At 36.7% G+C, this 12024-nt stretch overlaps 1 protein-coding gene across 1 annotated transcript in view; it reads left to right on the plus strand.

The window, feature by feature from the left end:
- Serac1 (serine active site containing 1) overlaps positions 1–12024 on the plus strand; it is a 57508-nt gene that overhangs the window by 20810 nt on the left and 24674 nt on the right. The window contains exons 6-8 of the mRNA XM_005390526.1: positions 4194–4325; positions 6165–6286; positions 7493–7621. Of these exons, the coding sequence (XP_005390583.1) occupies positions 4194–4325; positions 6165–6286; positions 7493–7621 (383 nt within the window). The remainder of the gene's footprint in view (positions 1–4193; positions 4326–6164; positions 6287–7492; positions 7622–12024) is intronic.

Genomic DNA, 12024 nt, shown 5'->3' on the forward strand with positions numbered 1-12024 from the left:
CAAGAAACTAAAACTAGAAGTTCCACTCAACCCAGCTGTTCCTGTTCTTGGTATCTTCCCAAAAGAATTAAAAGCATCATACCAAAGCGATATATGCACACCCATGTTTATGGTGGCACAGTTTGTAATAGCTAAATCTTGGAAACAGTCCAGATACCGATCAAACAATTTATGGATAAAAAAGATGTGGATTTTTTTATACATCACTGTACTAATCTGCTATAAAGAAGGATAATCTTGAGGCATTTCTAGCTAAATGGATGCACCTTCACACCATACTCAAGTGAAATAAATAGGACACACATGTTTAAATACCACATTGTTTCACTGATGTGAGAAACCAAAATATAAATAAGAACCAAAATGTATAATAGATATTGAGAAATGGGAAGAAAATGTTCAAATGAGGAGGACAAGGGAGCGGGGAGGAGGAAAGGAAAGAAGGGAGAAGGAAAAAATAGAAAAATGGAAACAAAGCTTTTCTAAATAAGGAGAGGAAGAGGTGCTGAAGGGAAGGGAATGGGAGAAAAGAAGAAGCAAGATATATTATGTACATGTACAAATTCCTTGTGATGAATGTTATCTTTATGTAGATATAAAGTGTATCAATAAAATAAAAAGATGCAGAAAAAAAGCTTCAAAGATAATTTTGGGAATTTGAGCATGGTGGTGCATGCCTGTCATCCTAGCAGTTTGAGAGGCTGAGATAGGATGGCAAGTTCAAGTCCCACTTGAGCAATTTAGCAGTAACCTGGGTGATTGACCAAGATAGTGGAGTGGTAAGCAGCAGAGAAAGAGCTTCTCTGAGTGTTGCCATCCAGGCACTGGAATATAGCAATGTGAGAAAGACAAGAAGGAGAGAAGTGGGTCTCCTGGACCCAATAAGGAACTGAAGCGTGAATTAAAGCCCACAGAGAGAGTAAAGGGAAAAACTTCAACAAAGAAGCAGGAGGTAACCAGTGGCACCTTCTCCCTGAGACATTACTCACTGCACAAGAGGAGTGATTCAAATCTGTGGACATACAGTGACTGCTGGTGACCCTAGAGGCTTTCACGGAGAGATGCAGCAGTAGAGGGGAGCAGTGGACGTAAAGGACTGAACTAGCTGGCGGTGAGTGCTGAGGGCTCAGTTGTCCCATAGGAGAGAGCAGTCATCCAGGAGCCATTTTGAAGAGGGGCCAGCTGAGCTCAGAAGTCAGAGCAGCTGCTGGCTCTGTCTCATGGCTCCCAGCTGGGCTGAGACCTGTGGAAGGTGTGCTGACAGCTGCGGGCCAAATTAGTCTGGTCTTGGCAAGAAGGTGCAGGCTCACTGAGATTATCCACTACCCTGCCAAAAAGCTACTGCTGGCTTGCTGAGATATATCAGCTTGGATCAGGACTCTGTCTCCACACATTGTCTGCTACTAATAACAGAGACAAACCTGGAAGTGGACTTTTTTTCTCTGTCTGTCTTGATTTTGTTATTGTGGTGGTGGTTTTTTTTTTTTTTTTTTTGCTTTTTCTTCATTGTTTGATCTTATTTTTATATGAGTGTGACCAGGGTGTCTAGCCTCTTTGTGTTTCTTGTTCTGTTCTATTCTTTTTATCTCTTCCTTTTCTCTTTCCCTCCAGTCTTCTGCACCAGTTTCCCAAAGTTAGCATGATCTCCCTTTGTCCTCCAGCCTTACTTCTAATCTCTTCCTCTTCTTCTATCTCTCTATTTTTCCCTTAACTCCTTTTAAATTTTAACCCCTGGGAGTAAAATTGACAAATTAAGAACTTATATATTGCATATAATTTTCTGGTTTGTTTTATATTTTGTTATATAACTACAGATCTAGTTCATGTGGTTAAAGGTGGCAAATTAATGGTTACCTCAGTTTGTCATTTTCTAAGCTGTGATTGTTGCTGCTATTATAGCCAAAAGTGACATAATTGTTCTGAACAGCTATTCTTCCTGGTATTCCAAGACTGAAATTGACTCAGGGTCATAGATACTGTGGCACAGTGCCAAAGAACCAGTGGCTAGGCCAAACAGGCAGTAACTTCTCATTCCCAACAAATTGAAGATGTAAAATCTTACAATAAACTCAAAACCCAAAAACCAGTTGCACCTTGAAGATACCTCAGAGAAGTAGTCATTTCCTAAGGGTTCTAAGTACTAGCCACAAAGCTACCCACCAAACACAGTTTACAAGCATCACCCCAGGAAGTAAACTAAAAAAAGAAAATGAGGAGACATTTAAGCAAGGGGCAACCCCAGACATCTCTTATCCAAAGGCACAGGTGGGACAATCCAAAACCCACCCACCTTGCCTTTCTGAAGTGATAATAACAAAGCAATTGAATGAGGCTCTAGAATAAAACAAATCAGAAATAATTTCTCAATAACTGGAAAGGTTGTGTCCACAATGAAAACCATGCTTAGTGACTCTAGAGCAGATACAAACAAAAAAAAATAAAGGAACTTAAGAAAATTATGGAAGCCATGAATGCTCAGTATAGGAAAGAAATGGAATTCATAAAGCAGATTCAAGCAGATATCCAGGAAAATAAAAATTCCATTGACAGTATCTGCAGCAGATTAAGCCAATGTGAGGACAGGATCTCAGATAATAGAAGACAGGCTTGCAGTTAGTGATCATGAAAAGAAAGATTCCTTAGAAATAGCAAGAGAGGGGCTGGGGTTTTAGCTCAGCAGCACAGTGCCTGCCTGGCAAGCGCAAGGTTGTGAGTTCGATTCCCAGTACCGGAAAAAAAAAAAAAAAACAAAAATAGCAAGGGACCATGAGAAATCAACCCAGCAGTTGCTAGAGGAGGCAAAGAATAACTCAAAGTTAGAGTCAATGAAAAAGCAGGAGATAGCACAAATGATATAAAAAATGTCATTGCAGAAACCTTTCCTGGTAGGGCAAAGGAATTTGACATCTAAGTGAGGCATATAGAAATCCAATTAGCCACGATCAAAAGAAAAATCTGCAGCTAGGGGTATCATAATCAAGAATCCAGTAATTCAACACAAGAATAATAAGACCCTGTTTCATAAAATGGTTAGGCACATAGCTCAGTGATAGTGTCTACGGTGGGAGAGATTTTGAAAAAATCTAATATGGAGCTAGGCTGAATATAAGATGGCTTTGGAAGATTTTTGTCAGTGTTCTTGGGTATGATAAAAGCATTGTGGTTATGTAAGAGAATGCAAGCTTGTTCTTATGGAATACAGGCTCAGTTGTGGAAGGGTGAAATGTATCTGCAACTTTCTTTCAAATAGTTGATGTGTACATGCATATATGTTGTCAGATAGCCTGCTTCAAAAGGTGGCTCATCAACTAAATGTTACCAGGTTTTGCCTTGCTCGCCTCTGCCTGTGGAATAGATTGTAGGTTCTAATCTTGAACAAAGTGATCAAAAAGCAGTGGCCAAATTTATTTGAGAAAGTAAAAGTGAATAGTGGGGAGAGAAACTGGCTCTGCAGAGTGAGCTTGGGCTGAGTAAAGAGAAAAAGAGTGTAAAAGCAAAAATAAAAGTACATGCTGTGTCTGGGAAATGCAGTGTGGGCTTTCATGGAAAGCTGATATTAAGCTCTTCATGTGTGGGTGTCCTTTATATCGTCCAAATCTTGAGGAAACATGTGAGAACTTTACTTAAGGTCCTGAGGGGTGGTGCTGGGGTCCCACATCTCATGCTGACTTCAGCTCTAGGCCATCCTATTGAAAACCTGCTTGAGTTCTTAGGCAAAGTCCATTTGTGCAGGGCTTTGGGAACTATTTTGTGCATGTGTTTCAAATTTTGTAATTGCCCACATCTTCAGCCAGTTTTGCCACATCCTACTGTCCTATCTCATATAGGTGAAGCAAATATGGCAAAATAAGTTATTAAATCCTGATGTGATAGGCATATGGATATTAATGTATCATTCATTCTTTATATATTTGATGTTTTAAAATGAAATGTCTTTTAGAGAGAAAGAGGAAAAAATGACCAAATAGTGAAAGACACTACAGTATATGAAACAAAAATGAACACAAAATACTAACAGTAAATATAACAGTATGAGAGCTAAGAACAAACATGTCAGTTATCAATATGTACGTATGGATTTCACTTTCTTGTGAATTTCAAATATAAATTACCATCTGAAGTAGAAGTAGGATAAAAATGTCCTAACTGTTCACATTGTCTTGTTTTTAGCGTTTGTCTTTTTTTTTCTAAAGACACTTTTAGCACTGTTGATGTGGAAGATCATGAGTGTGCCGTGTGGCTGCTCCTGAAGGACAGCAAGTCAGAGGACAGGACCACACGATTGGAGGCTGTGCGGGAAATGTCAGAGGCCCACCACTGGCATGGTAATGAGAGCAACTGAATTGCACCGCTCCATCAACTAGCTCATTACTTCTGGTATAAAAGAGGAGGGAATGAGGTGAAGGAAGAAAAATAATTCAGTGTATGTTTAAATGTAAAAAAAAAAAAAAAAACTTATTACAATAAAAGACACATTGCCAAGAATAATGGGATAAGTGTGTTTGACACAGGAAGAAATTTTTGAGTATCTTGGGGGAGATTAATGTAAAGTATGTTCAAAAATTTGAGAAGAAGCTCCAGTGATAAAGTAGAAAACTTGCTAGCCTGGTAGCCAGATGTGTTTGGTAAGAGCAGCCTCAAAACTTATATATATTTTTTTACATACTTCTCCGCCAGAACAAAATTTTGATTGCATATTTCCCTGAAAGAAACTCTTGACTCTGATAGCTGTTGTCTAATGTTTTGCTTGCATTTTGTTTTGGTTCCTGTTTAAGGACGTACAGTAATACCTTGGTTCACGAATGCTTCTGTTTGCAAATAATTTGGTTTGCAAACAGAGGTGTTTGGCAAAATTTTGCTTCTGTTTGCAAACTTGATATGTGGTGACAAAAACAACCATGGCTGTCTTCTCCATACAACCACAAATGTAGCCTCCCAAAATTGTAAGACAAATTGAATTCATAAACCAAGGCACTGCTGTATTATTTAATTTCTTGGTACACTGTACAATTATATTTGCTTTTACTTTGACAATCAACTTGACTCTAATAATAATTAGCTGTTTACCTTGTGTATTTATAATTTTAAATGAATAAAATATTTAATTGTATTTTATACTCACTGGTTTGCAATAAGACTATTTGGATAAGCTCTGATTGTAGTACATATAGATGAAACTGTAATTTTTTAGTAGATGAAACTGTAGTGTCATCTTGTAAAAAGTGAGTAAGAAATAGGAAAGAACCATGTTCTCAAAGAAAAGTCAGAATAAGATTTTTGCCTCCATATAAGTTCATTCATTGGTTGGTAGTGATAATTGTAATAATTTACAAGTACAGTATAACTAGAGACTTAAAATAAAAATCTTTTTTAAAAATCTGCCTTCCAGGGTTCCATTCTAGATTTATGAAGTCAGAAAAATCAGAAAAGGAACCCTGGCATGGGGGTTTTGAAACAGTTCCCCACCTGATCCTGAAGTACTCACTGAGATTACCAGCTGCTGTTTTGGAAAACAGTGTCAACTTCAGCATTTGGAATTTTGTTTTTTGTTTGTTTGGTTGGTTCTTTTTGTTTTTGTTTTGTTTTTTTTTTTTTGATACCGGGAATCGGACTCAGGACCTTGTGCTTGCCAGGCAGGCGCTTGTACTACTGAGCTATATCCTCGGCCCGGAATTTTGTTTTTGATATATAAAGAATGGCATGTTTAAATCAGAGTACCACCATCTAAATATTCATGGGTAACATAGATGCCAAAGTATTATAACATAACCACTGGACAGACTTCAGTGCAGCTTCTAGTGTTTTGAGTAGTGAAGAGAACAACAGCTTTTGAATGCTAGGGTTATTTAAAAACTTGTTAAACGAATGTTGACTTAGGTGTTTTCATTATTTGAGTTTCATTGTTTCCAAAAAATCAGACTTTGACACAGTCCCCAGATATAGTAAATGTTGAGGATTTTGAGGTCAGTTGTGGAAATGTTGAGTATTGAGGTCACAAATATTGTAAATGTAGTTGTAATTTGTGAAAACATACATAGGAAATTTTGGATTATATTGTATAACAGTTTAAAAGTTAGAGTTCTTTCAAGTAGTTTATTCATTTAATTCTTGTGACAATTATAAGCTAATTTAGGTGTCTATTAAAAAATATACTTTTATAACAGATTACCAGTATAGGACAATTGCTCAAGCCTGTGACGCGAGAACTCTTGTTGGTTTGGCACGAAGCAAAGACAGTGATCCTCGCTTTTTTCTCCCACCACCTCCTTTGCCACCCTTAAAAGAAGTAAGTAAATAAGATATGCCCAAAATAGAAAATAGTTTATTTTTATGTGTTATTACATGTTTGTGATGCATGATTAATATGTTCATAGGGAATTGGTACATATATTGTACATATTGCATTTTAGTCCTTTTTATTTCCCATGGAAAATATTCTCTTAAATTTGGGTACAAAAGAAACTTTCAAAAAGTAATTGTTGGTTACTTTTCATAAGCACGTAAACTAGGATGTGTAACTAAAATTACATTTTTCATGCAAAGATTTGATTCCTTGGGAGAAGCTATTTCTCTTATATTATTTTCTGCCCTTGGGGACTGGGAATCTCTGTGACTGGGTAATTTCTATTATAGCCTATCAATATTTGAGTTTGCTATATATCAGATTTTTTCAACTTTAACTTTTACTGACATTTTGGACTAAATATTCTGTGTTGGAAAACCTTGTGTTGTGTATTGCATGATGTTTAGCAGCATCCTGTACTCTTTTCCCAAGAAGCTAAAAATAGCCCCAGTTGTAACAATTGAAAGTGTCTTCTGACATTGCTAGTTATTTCCTGGTGAGCAAACTAGCTCCCAGTTGAGAACCATTCCACAGATTTAAAGGATGTTTCTTGAGAACCTTTCCTAGATCAGGAAATCAAATTCTTAAAACTTCAATGTAAGCAGTTTTTTAGAAATAGAAAAATGAATATCTGGGATACTAGTTATCAAAGAAAATGACATAGTAATGAGTTTTATCAGAGAAAATGAAATTGTAATGAATTGTAGATTTAGAAAGCAGTAATTTTGGTTTTTCTTAGGGCGGGGGGTACCAGATATTGAACTCATGACCTCATACTTGCCAGGCATACACTGTACCACTGAGCTAAACCCTTGGCCCCTGGAAAGCAATACCTTTGGTTAAAAGAGTATAATAATTCATTCTGAGTCAAGGTATAAAGAAGCCTAGGAGGGACTGAGAGTTAAAATTTGCTATAGGTCTTTCAGATACAGCAGTAGCCATGAAAGTATAGAGTTCAAATTTAAATGATTATTTTCCTGGAGGGTGACTGTTTTCAAAACTCAAAGCACTGATTTGTCTCTGCTAATACCTATGTACGTGTATATACATACTTGCATATGCATATGTTTTGGCTTTGATTCTTTTCAGTATTTTTTAACTGTACTCAATTGTTAAGTTTGTTTATATTTTCTTATCCTTTTATTTCAGGATTCTTGCACTGAAGAAGAACTCAGACAGTTGCTGGCTTCTTTACCTCAGACAGAGCTAGACGAATGTATCCAATATTTTACATCCTTGGCTCTTAGTGAAAGCAGTCAGAGTCTGGCTGCTCAGAAGGTTTGTTCATTTGTTTATTCAGAAAATACTTTTGAGTGCTTATACTTTCTAAAATGTTGTGCCTGAGGCCAGCAGCTAGAACCTTAAAATAGTCATTCAGTTAGTTACCAAATGAACATACTGACTTCCATTTGTGTGCCATGCACTAGGCCAGGTATCTGATAAATAGTCACAGAAGTGTGCAAAGCAATACAAGACACTTCGAGAGCCCTTAACTCTGTTTACAGGTGATTTATGGCTTCAAAAGTGGAAACTTACATGGAATCTTAAAGAATGAATAGATGGTAATTAATAAGATTTTAAGTATCACAGGTACTTGAAAGTATATGCTGATAGTGCCTCATTTGATATATTTAATTCTGTGTTCTTACTTAAGCTGTAGGTTTGATTATTCAGCCTCCCACCTAGCATCTGAGCTTGGGTGTGTGCCAGGAATCTCAAGCTTAACAGGTTGAACCTGCCCTCTCTCTGTAAAACTATTCGTCTTTTGCCCTTTCACCTCAGCGAATGGCATAAGATCCACCTAGTAGTGTACATTAACGACTAGGAATGCTGCTCAGTTTCTTCCTTGCATGTCCTTCCTTGCATGTCCAGGTCAACAACAGCAGCTCTTGGAGTATTCCTGCAGAATACAAATTTGAGCCTGTTTTCCTGCTGTCTTGCTCCTGGCTCTTGCTTCTTCTCCACTGTGTCCTGTTCTTTCATCTTGCCTTCTATTCTTTACTTAATAATTTAATAGTCTTTTCTTAATAATTTAAAAATCTCTTTTAGATTGTTGTATATTTCACTTTTTGGTGGTATCAATTCTTGTTTGTGATGATGACTCTCCCCCTTGGTGGATAAAAGTCAGTCATGGGTCATGCCTTCTGACTGTGAGCTTACATTAGCTGAACTGATTGTTTCCTGTGTGAGTTGCTGACATCATGTATTAGAGATTTTTCCCTACAAAGCAATTTTTGTGTTTCTCCTGAATACCTCAGAAGTTTCTTTCTTCCTTTCTTCCCCCTACCTTTCTCCCTCCCTTCCTCCTTTCCCTTCTTTCTTGGATAGTGGCACTGGAACCCAGGGCCTTTGCACTAAATTACATCCCTAGCATTTAAATATTTTTAAAAAAATTATCAGTAAATATTTGCAGTATATGATTATATTTATGATGGAGAGTTTTCATCTCCTCCTCCCCTCCCACCATCTTGTGGTCACCTTCACATTTGAAAAAGATCTAGCTCCTTTTTTCCCTTTTTTTTTTTAAGTTTTGAAACAGGATCTTGCTAAGGCATTAAGTTGCTCGGGCTGGGTTTTAATCTGCAGTCCACCCAGAGTACTGGAATTATAGGTGTACACCATCACACAAAGCTGAATTTCACTTTTTTTTTTTTTTAGTTTCACTTTTATAAGACTAGATTTTTCAAAAAAAATTATAAGTTTTTATTAGTACATGTTTGTAGTACCTGATGTTTACGTTCCTTATGGGGAGTTGGTACATGCACATAACACACCTTAATTCTTTTTTTGTGCCCTTTCTCTCCCCTCCTCACTACTTCCTGCAGCTCTTTATACCCTTCCCATTTGAGAAAGAGCTATCTCCCTACTTTCTATTATTTAACTTTTATTTTCCTTGCTCTTTATACTTTAGTTTTCTGATATAAGAAAAACCATGTGTGGGCAACCCAGTTTTTGAGCTTTTCTTTCTCTCAATAAATGTTTCCTTAAAAAAAAGAAACAAAAAAAACCCATATGTATCTGATTTATTTCACTTAACATTGTGGTCTTAAGGTGTATTGATTTTCCTCCAAATTACTCAAATTTATTCTTTATAGCAGAGTAGAATTCCACTGTGTATAAATACCACATTTGCTTTATCCATTCATCTGTTGATGGATAAACAGGTGACCTCTAAGATTTAGCTACTATGAATTGTGATGCTATAAAGCATGAGTATGCATTTATCACTGTAATACAATGTCTTTAATTCTTTTGAGAAGATGCCTAGAAGGGGAATAGTGGGCTGAATGGAATTTGAGTAATCTCCATACTGATTTTGGTAGTGGTTGTAGTAGTTTATATTCCCACCAACAAAGTAGAAGAGTTCTTTCCTCCTTGCTCCCCAGCATTCGTTGATACTTCGTGATAGCCATTCTTTCTGGAGTACGATGGAATGTCAGTGTTATTTTAATTTACCTTTCTGTAGTGGTCAGAGATGCTGAGTGTTTTTTCGTGTATGTATTAGCCATTTGTACTTCATCTGAGAAGTGTCTGTTCATTTCAGTTATCTATTTTTTATTGGATCTCTTAGTAGGCCTTGGCTTCAGCTTACCTGACATCATTTTTCCCCTTGCTTTTTTAATCTGTCCCCTTCTGCTCTTCCTGTGCTCACTGAGCTTCTGCCAGGATGGCCTTTTCTCCCCTTGCCAAGTGTGTATCCATTTACATTCCCTCTGCCTAGACCTGGTTCCTCCAGCTTGTTACATGGTTGCCTGCCCTAGTCTTAGCTGGGAAACTCTTCACACTTTCCTCTTCATTTCAGGTGTTCATTGTGCAGATTGCCCTTCATAACACATACTCTGTTCTGTAATTATATATACAGTTTATTTGGTTTATTTGTTTTTGGTGCAGGGAATTGAACAGTAAGTTTATTTGCTTGCTTATTTAAAAAATGTTCTTACTATCTTCCAGTAGTTGTAACTCCCTCAGTACTGAGTACAGTACCTCATAAAGAATATTCCTTCAAATAATGAATGGATTAATCATAATGTTGCTGAAAGAGTGAGGCTATACATGAACTTATATTTGGCTTAAGTAAATAACAACTGGTATATTTCTATTGTGAATCAAAGTATATTTGTGTGCCAGTGACAAAATAGAGGTATCCCTGAGGATTATGCTTAGCTGGAATATAGATACTATGGTAAGAAAATATCCATTATATATTAAATCATTTTGGAGGTATAAACTTGTTGAAATACCTTAATAACATGTTAATTCAAGGATGTTGAGACTCAATTTGAGGATTATAATTTAAAATATTTATATACAAAGAATTTGATTGCATTACCTGTAATTAATCTATTTTGGATAGAAGTTCTTTAGTAACTTACCTGGTTGACATTTTTTCTTATGGCTTACTATTGTTATCTTTCAGTTTTTACTTTTAACCTTTTTGTATCAAGGTTGTCAACTCTCTCCACATTTTCTATTCATTTCTATAATCCTTAAGAAATTGTTTTTTTATTGCCCTTATGGAACTTGACATGTAGCTTTTTTTTTTTTTTTTTTGTACCGGGAATTGAACTCAGGACCTTGCACTTGCCAGGCAGGCACTTATACCACTGAGCTATATCTCCGGCTCATGTAGCATATCCTAAATCTTTATGAATTTATTTATTTTTGAGGCAAGGTCTCACTGCATAATTCAGGCTGGCCTACACAGAACGCACTGTGTAGCCCAGACTGGCCTCTAACTTGCCGTGACCCCCTTGTCTCAACCTCCTGAGTGCTGGGATTACAGACATGCGCCACCAAATGCAGCTTTATGAATTTTTTAGTCTTGTTATATCTCAATCCAGTGATGAAGCAGCAGTGGATATGTCTACTTTTTTTCGTATTATACAAGTAAAACTATAACCCAGGGCACCATGCCCTGAGTGAATATTTTTGCATTTATTCTTTTTTGCTTGTACTTACTGCTACACAATCTACCAGTTCATAAATAATGTACAAGCTTTGCCAACAACACAAATGGAACTGGGACTATACTCTTTACACTGCACAAAGTAATCAAGAAAAACTAAAATCCTAGGTCATTTTTGTTTTGTCCTCTTTCTTTCCTTGGGACATGTACTGTAGAAAGAAGTTAGATGATTTGAGAAAAGGGGTTTTGGAAAACCAGGTTGTGGTCATAAATCTTTTTCCCTCTTAGTGCTGAGAATTGAACTCGGGGCTTTGTGTATACTAGGTCATAGTGATCCATCTTGTTAAAGAACTTATGCCAAAAGTCCACCTGTCCTCACTGAAGAAAACAGCTTTCAATGAGTTGGTCTCTTCACAATTCTCAGTTTAAATAATGTGAATCTTTGGGATCCAAGCATGTTTAAACTTGGGAAACAAATACTATCTTGAAGAAAGCATGAATAAAATGTCCCCAAAATTCTTTGAATATTTGATTAGTTTACTGAACCCTGGACCTTATAAACTAACTCAAGATGTAGAACTTTACAAACATTATTTCATATAGAAAACACTGGACTTGCTGGCGTGATGGTACACACTTGTAATCCCAGCACTTTAAGAAACTGAAGCAAGAGAGTCATAAATTCAAGCCCAGTGTGGGCAGCTCAGCATTTTAGCAAGACCTTGTCTCAAAATTTAAAAAGGGCTGGGAGCTGAGCATGGTGGCACATACTTTT

This window comes from Chinchilla lanigera, unplaced genomic scaffold (genome assembly GCF_000276665.1).
Source record: "Chinchilla lanigera isolate Chin_1 unplaced genomic scaffold, ChiLan1.0 scaffold00038, whole genome shotgun sequence".
Classification (NCBI taxonomy): Eukaryota; Metazoa; Chordata; class Mammalia; order Rodentia; family Chinchillidae; genus Chinchilla; species Chinchilla lanigera.